Source organism: Podarcis filfolensis (genome assembly GCF_964270895.1).
Source record: "Podarcis filfolensis genome assembly, chromosome: 13".
Lineage (NCBI taxonomy): Eukaryota > Metazoa > Chordata > Lepidosauria > Squamata > Lacertidae > Podarcis > Podarcis filfolensis.
This window is the reverse complement of record NC_139615.1, coordinates 44719382-44737279: the sequence shown is the minus strand read 5'-3', so window position 1 is coordinate 44737279 and position 17898 is coordinate 44719382. Positions and strand designations below refer to the sequence as shown.

Here is a 17898-nt window from a genome sequence, read left to right as displayed (position 1 = left end):
AATAACTGGAGGGCTTTGGAGAACGGCTTCATGGAGCAAGTGTTTTACTAGTGAGTGGTCAGAGCAGACATATATGGCCATGCCAGAATAGAATGCTTTTAATATTTTGTTGGGAGCAGCCCAGGGTGGCTGGGGCAACTCAGTCAGATATTATTATTATTAATATTATAGAAGAATTGGCCACCACTTGTTGTTTAGGAGTATAAGTTTTGAGGCCTTGTTGAAGGCCTTCCTGTAGGAACACCAGTAAGTCAGGGATGGAGGTGGTTTCCGCCAAAACTTGCCTGGGCCTGGGCCATTTAAGAAAGGCCCTCCAAATCATCTGGTAGATGTGGGTGAAGGGGTGTTGGGAGTGCACAATTATGGAAATCAGTGAGAGCTCCTAGTTCTTCAGACATTGCCATTCAAATTTCCAGGCAGTTAGGTATTGCTAGGCTGAGTCCAGATGCAGGACTAGTCCTTGTGAAATGAAGTCTAGTCTGGTTAGAAGTGTCCGTTGGGGGGTTTGTTCACTGCCATGGTTAAGATCCCAATAGGGAGCCACCAGGATCAGCTGTGCTCCCCCCCTGTAGTTTGCAAAGAACTCTGGGCAGAATCATTACTGGCAGGAAGGCATAGTAGAGACCCCAAGACCCAGGCTTCTACTCCTGGATCCTTGAACCTTGAGTAGTGGTAAGGAAGCTGGTGGTTCACCTTGGAGGCTAAGAGGTCTATGTCTAATGGACCTAGGACTTACTGAAAGTGTTGAAATAATGCACTGTGTAGTGTCCATTTCCCTGGGTTCAGTCTGGTGCAGTTCAACCAGTCAGTTTGTGTGTTGGACATCCAGGACATGTGTTCCGCTGAGAAGGGAGTTCTCAAATCCAGAGCAGGAATAATGTTGTTTCCTGTTACCAATCCACTGCTTTGGTCCAGCCTTCCCCATTGACATAGGAGCAAACACGTGTGTTGTCCGTTCTGATTAGGATGTGAGACAGAGGCATGCTGTGGAAGAAGTGCTAAGTGGCCAACCGTGCTAAAGTTCAAGCCAGTTGATGCTGTGCTGTGACTCAACAGGTATCCAGTCCACCTTGACCAGTTGCCTCTCGCAATGTGCTCTCCAGCCCTGTAGGCTGGCAGTGTCTGATGTTATGGTTGTCTTTGGGGGAATCTCTGAATTGGGTTCCTTTTCAGAGGTTGCAATCCCTGCTCCAACAGCACATGGTCTCTCTTAGGCATGGAGGGACTGAGATGTAGCAGTGTTTGCTGTGAATGATCAACCACTGGAGTGGTCTCACTTGAAGCTTGGTCCACGGGGAGACTTGTGAGGCTGACATGCATAGGCCCAGGATACAAACCAATAACATGATGCCCATCCTTTTGGAAGATATAAGGAACGTGGCTGCTGCCTTGATCTTGACGATCCTTTCAGAAGACAGGTGGCATTTATCAGTGGACAAAGATGTATGAGGAACTACATATGGAGGAAATGGCTCTTCCTGGCTGATGATGAATCTGTGAGTTTGGAGGGTCCTCAAAATGCCCTAAAGATGGCGGGCCACCTGGCTCATTGTTGGAGAATGGATGAGGAGGTTGTCTAAGTACTGGTAGTTGTGGTTGCCCTGTTGGTGGAGGTGGGCTACCAGGGCAACCATTATCTTCATGAAGACTCTTGAAAATGAGGCCAATCCAAACAGGAGTGCTATGAATTGGTAATGGTGCAGGTCAATGAAGAACTGGAGATACTTGTGGTACTTGGAATTAATAGGAAGATGCAGGTATGCATACTGTAAGTCTATGGATGTCATGAAGTTGTTGAGATGAAGGGACTGCTTGATGGGGGCTAGGGATTCCATTCAGAAAATTTTGATCACCCAGCAGTTGAGATCCTTCTGATCAAGTACTGCCTTCCAGGCTTTGTGGTCTTTTTTGGGAACTGCAAAGAAGACTGAGTAGACACCTGATGAGTGTTCTTCTGAGGGTACTGGATCTATTGCTGCCATGTTGATCAGATGCTGTACACACACACCCCCCCCAATCTGGTATGTAGAGGGTGAGGCAGGGTGAGTGATGAGATATCTGATGAATTCTTTGCAGCAACTGTAGATGATATTCAGAACCCACTGATCTGTCGTTGAGTGGTGCCAACTATGTATGAATACTTGAAAGCGACACACAAACACCCCTGAACTTTGTCGCTGATGGAGCCTTTGGTGATTTTGAGGGTTCTTGGTGAAGGTTGGAGGTGCTGAACCTGTCCCCTGCTGTCCCTTCGAAGAAAAACATGTTGTTGTTTTGCCCTGTATTCCTTCATTCTGCCTTGCTATCTGTAGCCTGCTTGTCCTCTTTTCCTGCCTGTCCACTGTTGCAGGCCCTTGAAAGTGCATGTTTTGCATGAGGCCTTACTGAGCTGCTAGGCTCCATTATCATCCATTGGGGCTTTCTGTGGGGCCAAGGCTGCCATCTCTCCATATAAGGGAGGATAAGAGCTCCAGTGGTGAAAGGAATGCCACACGCAACTGCTATGGGGAAGCCATGGGCCCCAAAAGGCCTAATCTGGCCTGCTTGGGAGCGTTGGTAGGATGCGTTTGTGGCTTGGGAGTCTGGGTGGGGAATGGCCCATATCTTGACTAGTGCTGCCTGGACATGTCTCAAGGAATCCACCCCAGCTGAAGCTGCCTCCGTAAGGGCTGAAAATTAAAGCCTGTGGGTTGGTAGGTCTCAGTATATTGCCACCACCCTACAGAGGACGATCCAATGCTCCCTGGGATGGGGAGATCATTCACTGCTTCGTCCATACGAGAAAAAAATGGTAGGCGGGCCGCTTGTCCCAGAAGCCAGTCCGTGGAGAGGAGGGAAAGGGAGGATTCTAATCTTTTTTATTTTTAGAAAATACAGAAAAAGAACCGTAAAAAGAGTGAATCACAGAAGAAGTAAATTGCCAAGCCAAGGTGAAGGATTAAGAGGAGCCAAAGGAGAATGTGACTGTTTTGTTGAAGAAGGAGCAAAAGCTGAAGAGTGGCCAGCCTATTTCCTGTAAAAGATGCTCCTGCCTTGGTCCACTTGAGGCGCAAGTAAGCCCAACCAAGTGATAAGCAAAATACTCTTTCCAAGCAAAGAATCCTCTGTAATAGTTTTCTTGCAGATCTGGAAGGCAAGGATTAAGCTACATCTAACAAAAGACGGCAGTATTTCCTTTGAATTTCAGCAGTTTCTCACTGAAGATTACCGGGACTTCTACAATATCTGATGACTACAACACCTACTTTTCAGATGAGAGGCAATAAATTCATCACTAAGAAATTGACTCTAAAACATTTTAGAAGGGGGCAAGCGTGCTGCCGCTTTAAATCTTACCCTATTTAAATCGTGAGATGGAGGAGTCAGCTGGGTGGACTCGGGCGGAGGAGCAGAAAGCAGATTGTTAGGGTAGTCCAACAGGTAACAAACCACACTGGTATGACCACCCTTAGCGGCTTCTATTAGCATGGTTGAACCATCCTGGAAAGAAATCATGGGTTAAAATAAGGAGCCACACTGAAAGATCTATTTTGGTTTTAAATTCTAAAAAAACCCAAAAACGGTAAGTTACATGATATCTAACATTTTACAAAACATTTAAATTGTTTTTAATTACTCTCAGTGTTTAAAAGAGTAAATTTAACTAGTATTTAATGAATTTATTTTAGCTCCTGCCCACACTTTAATCAGTTTTTGGCTTCCTTAAGCAAGATTCCCTGGCTGCTTGTAAATGGTACAATGGACAGAAAGTTTACTAGGAAGTTATATTCAGAGATGAATATAAAAATAGCATAACAGCCAATTTTTTTAATATAAGATTTTCTTACAGATTCCCCCCCCCCCATAAAAAAGTTAGAGGGGAACTTGATGCAAAACCCATTTGTGGATGAAAAATACCCAAACTGTATAATCAAGTCATTTTGATATTCCCCACTGTTAAAGGTAAAGGTAAAGGGACCCCTGACCATTAGGTCCAGTCGTGGCCGACTCTGGGGTTGCAGCGCTCATCTCGCTTTATTGGCTGAGGGAGCCGGCGTACAGCTTCCGGGTCAGGACTAAGCCGCTTCTGGCAAACCAGAGCAGCGCACAGAAACGCCGTTTACCTTCCCGCCAGAGCGGTACCTATTTATCTACTTGCACTTTGACGTGCTTTCGAACTACTAGGTGGGCAGGAGCAGGGACCGAGCAGCGGGAGCTCACCCTGTCGCGGGGATTCAACCCACCGATGTTCTGATCAGCAAGTCCTAGGCTCTGTGGTTTAGACCACAGCACCACCCACTGTTACACTGGTTTATTACCCTAAAACACACACACACACACACACACACACACACTACAAAATATGGAAAGTAAAACACTGCATACCTTCAGTCTGTGCGTAGGATCAGCTCCATGAGCTAACAGCAACTCCACAACCGACAGGTGGCCTCCAGCACAGGCAAGCGACAATACTGTATGATCATTGTTAGCTGTGGTCCTATTCACATTTGCTCCTGACATAAAGAATAGAAAGAAGATGAAGAGTACTTTGTATTCTAAAACACACCTTTACTTCTAAGGTTAGAACCTTCCCATTGATCTCCTCCTATAAGGGGCTGGATTCCAATCTCATCCCTATCCCTGAAAAAACCCATATCTGTCTGTGGCGGCTCCTATACCATGACTATTTACTACCGAGGTTGCTTAAAAGTTGTACATTTCTTTGGAACTGCACGCTGTGTTGCAATATATTCACCACACTTGCACCCAAATCACATAACCAAGAAGCTTATCCCATTTTATTCTCACAACCACCCTATGAATAGTGATCTATCTACCCACTAAGCTTCAAGGCTAAGTGGAATTTGAACTCTTTTCCATTATTCAAGGCCACACTGGGTCATGTAAGTAACCAAGGAGACGCAAGTCTGACATAGAAGAAAAAGCATGAGCATATACGACAATTTTTCTTCCTCAACTGAATCACAGGCAAGTGAAAGAAATTAATTTCACCCTTAATGTCTGGAAGACTCAAATCTATGAAATTATACTTTGCTCAATTGTGATTCTGTGAACTGCTGGGCTATTAAACAAACACCTGAAAATCCTTAAAAAGGTGAAACATTATTCAAACTTACCCTTGCTAATTAAGAACTGAACAGTACAGACATGACCAGCTCTTGCAGCTTTCATTAAAGGAGTTCTTCCCCCTTCAGATTCATGTTCCTGGGGGAAAAGAGAAATAGAATCCAACTTGCAAATCAGAAATTCCTAGTTGTTGTTTTTTTAAATGTTTTTCATGCAACCTCTATTTTTCAAAGTTGTTTTACCTAATAGTTATGCCCAAATTTCAAAGTGCAGTGTTTAATAATCCGTTAACTGCAACGGAAACTTTCTACGCTTTCAAAACTAAATTTGCTGGGTTAGATCAAGATTTGCCCCTTCACAAATGGAAGGGCTCCTTCTATTCATGGAAGCAACTGGGAACCAGTGGAGGCTCCCCACCGAAGGAAGGAAATAGAAGGAAATACCGTATTTTTCACTCTATAGGACGCACTTTTCTCCCTCTAAAAATGAAGGGGAGATGTGTGTGCGTCCTATGGAGCGAACGCAGGCTTTCACTGAAGCCTGGACAGCGAGAGGGGTCGGTGCGCACCGACCCCTCTCGCTCTCCAGGCTTCAGGAAGCTATCCGCAAGCCTTCAGAGCGGGAGTGCCCGCTGCACTCCGAAGGCTTGCGGATAGCAGCCTGCTTCCCGAAGCCCGGATAGCGCAGAGTTGGGCTCTCCGGGATTTGGGCAACTATCCACAAGCCTTCTGAGTGTGGCAGGAGCTCCCGCTGGGCTCCAAATGCTTGCGGATAGCAGCCTGTTCTGGGGGCTGGGGTCGGGGAAGCTCGGGCTTCCTCCGCCCCAGCCCAACGCCTGGGGGGTGTTTTTTTCTTTATTGCCCCCCCCCCCAAAAAACAACCTAGGTGCGCCCTATGGGCCGGTGCACCCTATAGAGCAAAAAATACAGTAGATGGCAATCTTCATTCATTCCTCCTCCCCCCCTTCCAGAGCAGCTTTTCCTAGGGGAACAAGAGGCTCTAATTGGAAAGGAGGAATCAGTGACAGAATCAGTGGACAGAATAATTGGAATAATTGGAAAGGAGGAATCAGTGACAGAAACATACACTTCAATCAATACGAGCACAACTCTTTTGAGGGCAACTCTAGATTCATCACACTTACTCCATAAGAAAAATGTCTGAAAGAATGCATATAGTTCAATAAATGCAAAGAATAATTGGAACAACACACTATGGAAGGATATTAGGTTCTGAAGGTAACTCAGTACTTCCAATGTATCTGATGGAGCTGAACTTGAAAAGATTCAGTTAGGCAGCCCAAGAAATAAGTAGGTGGCCAACTACAAAGCCATCAATTGGGGTAAATGCAGATTGCAACAGAAACATAATTTCCAGATGGAATTACCAGACTTAAGAGCTTATTTAGCTGCTGCTTGGTCAAAGTACCTAGAGTGTCTCATCTATGCAGCCACCACACCAGCAGGAAGAAGAGGGCTTCTTTTATTGTCTGCCAAAGCTAGTCAAAAGGAATGGACTCCTGTAAATCACTGCAGCTTTAGAACTGTTGGTGATGAAACCGACTAGAAGGGAGGCAACCCTAGACTCCACCCCAGAGTCATGCCCAGGACTTTGGTATACTATAGTAGTGGTTTTATATAAAGATGCGATGAAATAAGCTTTGGCAGGAGCTTCTTCTTCTTCTTCTTTTTTAATTTTCAAAGATCTTTATTGAAACTTAACATATATACATAATAACCCAAATTTTCAATGATGCCCTCACATAAAAATATAATATCTAAATTACAACAGTAGCATAATTATACACTTAATTATAAAACCCATCACCCACCCTCTACTTCCCTCCACAGCAATTCGACTTCTGTATATTTCTTTCTACCTTTCCCCCCTTGCATTCTATAATAAATTATTTTTGTTAAATTCTGATTTTTCTTTATTTGTTTTGTTATTGCTTACATTTTTTATTCTAAGCTTATTAACATGTCATTTTTAGAACAGTATTTTGACATATAATCTTCGAAACACTTCCACTCCATTCTTAACTTTTGATTTGATTGATATCTTATAATTGAAGTTAATTTTGCCAATTCTATTTACTTAATTTACTTATCACTTAATTTACAAGTCCACTCTTCCTTTGTTGTTATGTGAGCAGGAGCTTCTTATATGTTCTCTCTACAGGATTGATCTAACAAGTTTCAGGATTGCCTAGGTATTTTGCTCCAAAAACTCAGGAGGTGATTTCCTGATCTGTGTCCTGTGCTATTCACTCAGACACTGCACAATTCCCTGGAGCCTTGGGAGCTTTCCCGCAAATATATCTGACCTGTGATTACTGTTCAGACTCGGATGGAATATAACTGAAGGGGCAGTTGACACCAAGGATGCCAGTAATGTCTTTGTTTTCTGGGCAAGAATGACACTGCCAGGGCTACCATTATACATAGCGTGATGAAATCACACTTTAATAACTACGTATTCTCTGCAGAGCTGGTTCTGAAGTGTGGTCAGAAACTACAGCTGGTTCAGAATGGAGCAGATCCTATGACACTTGTCCTGTAGAGGTCATACGAGTTACCAGCTTTTTCTAGGCTCAATTTAAAGTGCCTTAAGATCTGCTGGGGAGGCTGGAAGAAAGTCTAGAGAAGAAGTGGGGAAAGGCCGAGTTGTTTATCCCCTTCCGCAGCCCAAGCGGGGCTGTGATGTTACAACAGCACCAGGGGATCCATCTTTGCTTGCAAGGCTAGAAATAAAAGCCACACAGGCAAAAGCACAGCCCACGCACAGGGCTTTGCAAGCCCCTTTCATAGCGCTCTGCAAGTCCACCAGTCGGAGTCTTTTGGAGCACTGTGCCCAGGGCTTCAAAAGCCCCATAGGCCGGCTGATGGTCGGACTCTGTTAAGTCAGGTACACAGGGCTTTGCAGTGGCCACCAATCAGCTGAGTGGCAGTTGCCGAAAAACCCACTTTCAGCTTAGCCATGTCCCTACCTGCCCTATACCTGATATATCATGTCGGGTGTGGGGCAGGGTATGGAATTTGGCCAAAATAGTCTAGCAGGCCTAATTGGCCCAACTGGGTTGAAGACTCCCCACATCTGGTCTAGGGCTTTCTGAGCTGAAGCATCAACGCTTGAACTCTCTTCTCCAGGGAAGCATGTCTGCTTGATTAAGTCTTTAAAAATCTTATTAAGCATGCTTGCCTGTTGTTGTTGTTGTTGAACCTTCCTTTTATATCTCATTAGAAGCTGTAGCCCCCAGCATTGTATTTTTTAAAGTTTTTGTTAGTGGTGATCAGCTGTTCATTTTGTCTGATCGAATATGCAACTTTCCTCTAATCCGTTTACCGTATTTTTCGCTCTATAAGATGCACTTTTTCCCTTCTAAAAAGTAAGGGGAAATTTGTGTGCATCTCATGGAGCGAATGCAGGCTGCATGGTTAAGCCCAAAGCCAGAACAGGGAAATGGAGCGCTGCACAGCGCTCCGTCTCGCTGTTCTAGCTTGGGGATGGCTGCACAAAGCCTCCGCAGGGCAGCGGGGTGCCTTCACCCTGCTGCCCTGTGGAGGCTTCAAAGGCTGTCCCCGAAGCCAGAACAGCAAGAGGCTATCCCAGAAGCCAGATCCCTCTTGCTGTTCTGGCTTCTGGGGTTCAGAATATTTTTCTTCTTGTTTCCTCCCCCCCAAACTAGGTGTGTCTTATCGTCCGGTGCGTCCTATAGAGCGAAAAATACGGTAATTATACTTTGTTATTTGCCAGTACTTGGGAGAAGTGAGAGTTGGGATGGATCAATATAACCAAGTCCAATAGGGTCCTTACACAATGTAAAAAAAAGCTCAAAGCTTCTACTGGCAGCTTACCAAATCAGCGTCTGCTTGAAGCAACACATCTGCTACATCGGTATGGCCATTCTCACAGGCGTATGTCAGCGCTGTGTCTCCTGTTGCTGTTGTTGCATGCACGTTGGCTCCTGAAACAAGTACAATAAGCTTAGAAAATATGCACGTGCCTCATCCTCCAGCAAGACATTTCATCACATTTCAAAATTGCCAAGTATTTTTTTTTTTTTTGGAAAATATTTATTAAGGTTTTACAGAAACAGATATACAAAAACACATAATAAAAGAAACAAAAAAAATATGAATAAACACACAGAAAAAATAAGAAAAATTAAAAACAATTCCATTTTTTATAAATTAAAATTCATTTGCTTGTTTCTTTGACTTCCTCACACCTCCCCTTCTTGTATTCCCATTTAAATAATCAGCAAATCCTTACCCTCTTTCATTTATCTTATCTCTATAACTTAACATTTTATAACTCAGTATTTTCATCCATTATCAATTCATTTTTGCATATTCTTATTAACTTTGTTGCTAATACCACTTATTTCCAATCCAACATCATTTTAATTATGTTTTTACCTATTTATAACCCTTTTTCCATATTCTTAAAGCATTACAGCTGGAAACCATTTAATTTCTATCCAACATCATTCTAACATTCATTAATTTTACAATATTTCTGTAGATAGTCTTTAAATTTCTTCCAATCCTCTTCCACCGACTCTTCTCCTTGGTCTCGGATTCTGCCAGTCATTTCTGCCAATCCCATATAGTCCATCATAAAATTGCCAAGTATTAGGGTGCTTGGATACTATGTTCCAAAGCAACCACTTTACATATATTTGCATGGACTACTAAAACACACGCAGCAGGGAAATACAGCCCCATGACAGTACTGCTTTAAGAATGGGTTTGCAATTATAAATATGAACAAAAGTGTGCAAAGGGAACAATTCCATACCTGCAGCTAATAAGTATTTAACTAGCTCCAAATGACCCTCCTGAGCAGCTTCCATCAAAGGCGTTGAGCAGCCAAGCTCTATATCAGCTCCCGCTTTGATAAGAAAATCAGCCACTTCCAGAAAGCCTCCACAGCACGCTAAAGTTAAGGCAGTTTCTTGGGTCTCTTCTGTCTGGGCATTGATGTTGGCTCCTTCCAGAAAGAAACATACCAATGGAAATTAAGCTTAGAAACAGCACAGAAAGAGAGACAATATTTGTACACGGGTATCAAGTCTTTTTCAAGATGAATTAATAAATCAATTAAGATAAATCTTCCTCAGGTTATTGACTGGTAGTTTTTCAAGATCTCATGATGGCCCCTTCTTTACAATTACAGTGGTACCTCTGGCTATGTACTTAATTCGTACTGGAGATCCATTCTTAACCTGAAACCGTTCTTAACCTGAGGTACCACTTTAGTTAATGGGGCCTCCCACTGCTGCCACTGTGCGATTTCTATTCTCATTCTGAGGTAAAGTTCTTAACCTGAGGTACTACTTCCAGGTTAGCAGAGTCTGTAACCTGAAGTGTTTGTAACCTGAGGTGTTTGTAACCCAAGGAACCACTGTACTCCAGTATATGAGTCTGCCAAGTGCACCTATTAAGTGAATACGGACTTTCTAAGGTGACCTTCTAAGGAACGTATTTTCTGCTGTGATTGACATGTAAGGTATTAACAGAACTCATAGGAAGGTTGGCATTCCCTGGAGTCAACATGTTACGTTTTGAAAAGGGAGCTTTTATATAATGTCCAGTACAAGTTAAATAGGAAAAATGGGCAGAACAATTCAGTCTTGAAAACTCACTTCCTAAAAGATACAGTTCAGGATATTCAGAAGTTTTCAGTGCCGCTATTAGCGTACTTGTTACAGTCATACCTCATGTTACATTTGCTTCATGATACAGTGGTACCTCAGGTTAAGTATTTAATTCGTTCTGGAGGTCTGTACTTAACCTGAAACTGTTCTTAACCTGAAGTACCACTTTAGCTAATGGGGCCTCCTGCTGCTGTGCCGCCGGAACCCGATTTCTGTTCTTATCCTGAAGCAAAGTTCTTAACCTGAAGCACTATTTCTGGGTTAGCGGAGTGTGTAACCTGAAACGTTTGTAACCTGAAGCGTATGTAACCTGAGATACCACTGTACATTTTTTCAGGTTGCATCCCGCGGCGACCCGAAGTACCGGAAAGGGTTTTGCCGCTCGCGCATGTGCAGACGCGCAAAATGACGTCACACGCATAAGCTGTGAATCGCGACCCGCACATGCGCAGACGCAGGTTGCATTCTTTTCAGGTTGCGAACGGGCCTCCGGAACAGATCCCGTTCGCAACCAGAGGTACCACTGTATATTGTTACAGTTACCTTGACCTAGGAGTAATGCCACCATCTCCTCATGACCCTCTCGGGCTGCTTCCATCAATGGCGTGTACCCTTCATCGTTCACCTCTTCCAGGTTAGCCCCTCGCTCTATTAATAAGGCAGCCAGCTCTACGTGTCCACCACAGGCTGCCAGAGTTAATGGAGACTCGAAGGAATCAGCAGGCATGTTCACTTGGGCACCACTATCGAGGAGCAGCCTTGCAACTTCCACATGCCCATCCTAGAAAGCAAAAACAGACAAATAAATAAAAGGTTAACTACGTGAGCTCTGGATGAAGAACTTCTTCAATCCCACTAACTTACTTCACACCACTAAGGGAGGCAGTTATACAAAGCTTTGCAAAGCACAGTCGGCAGGCAGCAGCAGGTTCAGGTTTTCGAAAACTGTTGCTGGCATCCGTCTGTCTCAAGAGACAACAGAGTGCACCTCCAGGAGTGAAGTCAAATGGCCGTGTTAGCTGCAGGAAAGTGACCTCTCTGGGGTGCAAGCCTGGGCAGTAGAGCCCTTGAGACTGACCCAGAAACTCCAGCGGGTGCAGAATGCCGCGGCAAGACTCCTTAAGGGGTCCTCACCGCAGGATCACATTCACCCGGTGCTATACCAACTGCACTGGCTCCAAGGATCAGGTTTAAGGTGCTTTAACCTTTAAAGCCCTATACGGCCTAGGACCCTTGTACCTACGGGACCGCCTCTCTTGTTATGTCCCAAGGAGGACCTTACGTCTTCAAACAAAAACATCATGGAGGTCCCGGGCCACAGGGAGGTTAGGCTGGCCTCAACCAGAGCCAGGGCTTTTTCGGCTGTGGCCCCGATCTGGTGGAACGCTCTGTCACAAGAGACTAGGGCCCTGCGGGACTTGACATTTTTCTGCAGGGCCTGCAAGACGGAGCTGTTCCCCCAGGCCTTTGGCCAGGGCACAGCCTGACTCCCTCCTTTGGCAATCTTCACAGAACTCTAGCCCAATGGTTGCCATAAATTTGATTTTGAATTGATTTTAGAATGAATTGATTTTAGAATGCTGTGTTACTTTTATTGTTGTTAGCCGCTCTGAGCCTGGCTTTGGCTGGGGAGGGCGGGATATAAACAAAAATGTATTATTGTTATTATTATTATATCGTCAAAAACCGGTTAGAAGCCCATATTGTGATATTGGTTTCATAATTTCTGACCTGGTAATATATTGCGAATCGGGGGGGGGGGGGAGGTCTGCATGCACACTATGCAAAAATCACAATATTGGAAAAACCGTGAAGCCAGCCAATGCGTCTCTCAATTCCTGCAGCTCTTCTTAAAGGGGGAGGCGAATCACAAGAGCAGTTACACAAAAAAGCAAGCAATTTTAAAAGCAGAAAGGGGGGGGGGAGCTTCAGAGAGAAGTTTGCATAATTGCTTTCTAAAATGACCCTGGGACCACCACCACCACCACCACCCCATTAAACATTGCTGGACCAGTGTTTAAAAGACTGTGGGAGGAGCTTCAGAAAGCAGTTTGCCAAACCGTTCTCTGAAGCACTTCCCACCCTCCTTTAAAAGGGGTTGGAGGTTTCTCTGAGCTGTGAAGGAATAGGGGAGAAGGGGGGAAAGTATAAAGGGAAGGGAGTTGGTCAGGTTGAGGGGAAGGAAGTGGCAAAAGGGTGGAAGGTTTGGTGGGGCTGGTAAGTGGAATGAGCAGGGGTGGCAGTCCCTAGTATACATATCAACATTTATTTCTTATTATTTTAAAGCAAAACAGACTGGTCTCCTGCTAAGTTTTGAGTTTCATGCACAGTGAGAATTTAGCTCATGAATTTTAAGATTAGACCCCCCACTGTGGCTGTAGTTATATTTCATATTCATAGTTCTTTCTGGGGATTGTTTTTTCACGTGTTATGTGTTACGCATCCTGAGTCATGATCAGATGTACATGTATTGTAATATTGCCTTGTCTAACAAGTGCAAAAATTACTTGGGAACAGAACCTAGGCAGCACATCTCTACCCAGCCAGTAATAGTTTGAGTCTCACAAATGTCTCGTGCTGTGGAAGAGGAATACCTCACTAGCAAAATTTCTGCCTTCAGACAAGATCAACATAGGTTGTATGTCATCAGATAAAATACACATTTGTCTGTCTAGTGAACAGGGTGAGATCAGCTCTTCCCCTCCTATCAATTTCAGGAGTAGCAGCTTTATACCAAAAATCGAAGCACAAAGGCAGGCTGATTTCTACTGTACTTCTTACCATGCATGCCTCCATTAATGCAGTGTGCATTTCATCTGTTTTATGCTCCTGGTCTGCACCTGCTTCCAGCAAAAATCTCACCATTTCTAAATGACCTGAAACACACACAAACACACATTTTAATAAAACAAAACGCAGAAAAGATTTATTGGCATCCACTGATGATTTCAGAAAGATATTATTTTCTCTTTAATGGTGCAATTTGGGAACACTTTTCTTTTTTTGTGGGGGGGGCGGGGGAGAGAAAGTGTTGGTGTAGCTATAAGCCAGGGGTGTCCAACAGGTCGATCACGATGTATTGGTAGAACCCCACGATGTTTTGGTAGATTGCGGTCGATCTCTGACTCCCTTTCCTCTGCGTTGTTAAATCTGATTCCTGTCCCGCCCTCCATTGTTATTAGAACTCAGGAAGGGAAGATGGAGATCCCTCTGTGTGGCTGTTTTAATCCATAGTGATGTTTTTGTGAGTGACTTAACCTCAAACTCCATTGCCTTCCTCCCCCCCAAAAAAACAGACCCCCCCAAAAAACGGGGGCAGATAACAGCCAGATTTTAATTCTGAAAGTAGATCGCAGTCTCTTGGGAGTTGGCTGCCCCTGCTATCAGCCATGAAGAAACAGCAGAATACAAATCCAAATAAAATCTCTGTTTCTAAAATGTTAATTTCTATTTGCTCTTGAAACTACTAAAATCAAGGGAAAGTGGATGAACAACACCCAAAACAGTGGGTTTGTCCATACTGACACTCACTGAACTGCCGCGATAAAAATAGCTTTCAAATCTCAAAAATGAAACCAGGAACAAAACCTGGAAAAGTGAAAAAGATTGTATCCAACAATGCCATCCTATCAGTGCTAGGGCTTCTGCCAGTGCAACAGGACTTCTTCCTCTCCTAAAGAAAATCTGCCCTGAAGGCGATCCACCAGAACAGATTAGGCCAGGCATAGGCAAACTCCGGCCCTCCAGATGTTTGGGACTACAATTCCCATCATCCCTAGCTAACAGGACCAGTGGCCAGGGATGATGGGAATTGTAGTCCCCAAACATCTGGAGGGCCGGAGTTTGCCTATGCCTAGATTAGGCTATGCACAGGGAGATGAGAGGGCATTCCATTGCACAGGTGTAAGTCCTTGCACTAACAGGATGACTTCATTGAAAAAAACTAAAAAAATGAGAAAGGAACACAAAGCTTTCTTCCTTTGTGAGTCTTGCAGAAAATGGGTTTTTTTTATAGCCTCAAATCTTTAGCCGTTTTCTTTCCATGGGGCACTATATTTCACAGCTTAAAATTGAAATATTAATAATTTTAATCTTAATAATCTGCTTTAGAAGTCCTCCACTGCTTCAACCTGTTTTCAGCCCTGGAAAGACCTGCACCTCACTCCTTAGCAGAAAAGAACAAAAGTATAGCATGACTACTGAACACTACACAATGTTCAATACAACAGCCCCTGTTATTTTGCAGCATGTTCCGGTACTGAACTTGTGTAATTTAAGTAGGGGTTTTTGGGGGGGAGGGGGGCTGGGGAGTAATGAAAACTGCTGAACATCAAACAAAGGTAGGGCTGGATTAGGTCAGAAATTAAAACCATTTACAGTCTCTTTCACTTTATTAAAGGTAAAGGTAAAGGGACCCCTGACCATTAGGTCCAGTCGTGACCGACTCTGGGGTTGTGGTGCTCATCTCACTTTATTGGTCGAGGGAGCCGGCGTACAGCTTTTGGGTCATGTGGCCAGCATGACTAAGCCGCTTCTGGCGAACAAGAGCAGCGCACGGAAACGCCGTTTACCTTCCCGCCAGAGCGGTACCTATTTATCTACTTGCACTTTGACGTGCTTTCGAACTGCCAGGTTGGCAGGAGCAGGGACCGAGTAACGGGAGCTCACTCCGTCGTGGGGATTCGAACCGCCGACCTTCTGGTCGGCAAGTCCTAGGCTCTGTGGTTTAACCCACAGCGCCACCCGCATCCCACTCTCACTTTATTAGTTTGAACCAAAAGTGCAGAAGCAAATGAGAATTAAGATCTCCAAATTCAATCCTAATAACGTTAAGTTGACTGAGGGGCTTTGCAAGCCCCGCAGAAGAGTGATGTCAGTTTTTTATCAGTGAAAGGCTTTAGTTGAGATACTGTACCTTTATAGCAAGCCAGTGTTAGTGCACTTTCCTTAAATTCATTGGAATGCGTATTGATTCCAGCTCCGTTTTCCAGCAGAACTCTGGCAACTGCCACATGCCCAGCGCTCCCAGCTTCCATGAGAGGAGTATGGCCATTTTCGTTATGGTCCTCAATACTAGCACCCGACTCCAACAGGGCCTTGACCACATCTACATAGCCTCCAGCACAGGCATACGTGAGTGCAGTGTTCCCTAATTTCAGAAAAGAAAATACATTGAAGTCAGTCTGGATAATCCTCTCTTGTCCCCCAAATTCGCATTAGCCCTGGCCACTTGCTCCTTTATTTCACGGAGCTTTCGTGAGAAAACAGGTGGTCTTGCAGCTAAGAAGCTGAGCTATGAGACTGGAAATCCCAAATTCCAATCTTTCCGCTCATTAGTGGTCCAGAGAAAGTCCACTCACCCTCAGACCTCATGTGAGATAAGGAAATAATAATAATACTGCTGCCAAGAGAGGGGAGGTACGTGAAGCTCTTTGAACCCTTTAAACTGCAATATCAAAGCTGTTTAATTGGCCTTTTTGAAAAAACACCGCCATACAACAAGAGTGTTATCCAGAGGTAACTTCTACGTGACCCAAGAATTCTGCATTGAAAAAAGCAACAATAGATCACTTAATTCATCGGTGGGAGCACTGATTTCTTTCTGCAGGTCCAGACAGAATTGTTCCGCCTGGCCTTTGGCTTGGAGCCAATTTGATTCCCTCCATCTCTTTTCTTTTTTCCTTTCCTTCTCCTCCTGCAATGAGGCTACATTTTAATATTTTAATGTTTCAATATTTTAATGTTGTATTTTAATTTTGTTTTTAAGTTGTAATCATTCAACTTGTTTTTATTATTGCTTGTAAGCCGCTCTGAGCCCAGCCTTGGCTGGGGAGGGCGAGGTATAAATAAAAATTATTATTATTATTATTATTATTATTATTATTATTATTATTATTAAAATTGTTGTTTTCAAGCAGGCCTTGGACACTGTATATTACTGTGAAGGTCTGACTGATGTATAAATGAGATGAAGTTTTATTGTTACTGTATTATAAGGGTTTTATTATTGATAATTCTGTTTTAAGCCACCCTGAGCTCTCAGAGAAGTGAGTAGTAAATGTGTCCCAGTAATGACAATAAACCGATTCTTGTTTTCATGATCATTTCTCTTAAGAGTAAAGTGGTAGCAGGCATCCCCAAACTCGGCCCTCCAGATGTTTTGGGACTACAATTCCCATCATCCTTGACCACTGGCCCTGTTAGCTAGGGATGATGGGAGTTGTAGTCCCAAAACATCTGGAGGGCCGAGTTTGGGCGTGCCTGGTGGTAAAGTGTCCCAAATCTTGCCAAGCACATCTTGCCTCAGTCCCAGTTTTTTTATTCAACCCAAAATTTTGGGAAGTGTTTGCTGGAAAAAGAACTAGTTATCAGAAATGAAAATTGATAGAGGGCTAAGAAGAATTAGAGAACACCTTCCAGATAACTGGAGAAGGGTACACAGAAGGAAAGTATGGCTTCTATCTTTGGGAAAATATGGAGTATAGAATCATAGAATCATAGAGTTGGAAGAGACCACAAGGGCCATCGAGTCCAACCCCCTGCCAAGCAGGAAACACCATCAGAGCACTCCTGACATATGGTTGTCAAGCCTCTGCTTAAAGACCTCCAAAGAGGGAGACTCCACCACACTCCTTGGCAGCAAATTCCACTGTCGAACAGCTCTTACTGTCAGGAAGTTCTTCCTAATGTTTAGGTGGAATCTTCTTTCTTGTAGTTTGGATCCATTGCTCCGTGTCCGCTTCTCTGGAGCAGCAGAAAACAACCTTTCTCCCTCCTCTATGTGACATCCTTTTATATATTTGAACATGGCTATCATATCACCCCTTAACCTCCTCTTCTCCAGGCTAAACATGCCCAGCTCCCTTAGCCGTTCCTCATAAGGCATCGTTGTACCAATGCAACCAAGTTTTCTTCTTTGAAAAAGAAAACAAGAAAGCAAGTTCAAGGCCTTTAACCTAGTCCCACAAGACACCCTCTCAAGAAAGCTTGAGAAAAACAGACTAAAGGGAACCGTAACATGAAACGCAACTGGTTGAAACAAAGGGTAACAACAAATAGTCCAATAAGTGGTTTCAATTGTAAGTTAAGCTAGAAAAAAAAAAGATAACTAGAGACATTTCACTATTTCTCATATGACAGAAAGACAGCAGGAAGGAAACTAACTGGTG

The 17898-nt window shown here is 43.9% G+C and overlaps 1 protein-coding gene across 7 annotated transcripts in view; it reads right to left on the bottom strand.

The window, feature by feature from the left end:
- Window positions 1-17898, bottom strand: part of ANKRD17 (ankyrin repeat domain 17) — a 102242-nt gene that overhangs the window by 34705 nt on the left and 49639 nt on the right. For all 7 annotated transcript variants that reach the window (XM_083582296.1, XM_083582298.1, XM_083582297.1 and 4 more), the window contains exons 6-13: window positions 15645-15878; window positions 13511-13605; window positions 11273-11510; window positions 9871-10062; window positions 8925-9034; window positions 5118-5205; window positions 4366-4493; window positions 3337-3480 (exon numbers count right to left, since the gene is read on the bottom strand). In XM_083582296.1, coding sequence (XP_083438422.1) covers window positions 3337-3480; window positions 4366-4493; window positions 5118-5205; window positions 8925-9034; window positions 9871-10062; window positions 11273-11510; window positions 13511-13605; window positions 15645-15878 — 1229 coding nt within the window. The remainder of the gene's footprint in view (window positions 1-3336; window positions 3481-4365; window positions 4494-5117; window positions 5206-8924; window positions 9035-9870; window positions 10063-11272; window positions 11511-13510; window positions 13606-15644; window positions 15879-17898) is intronic.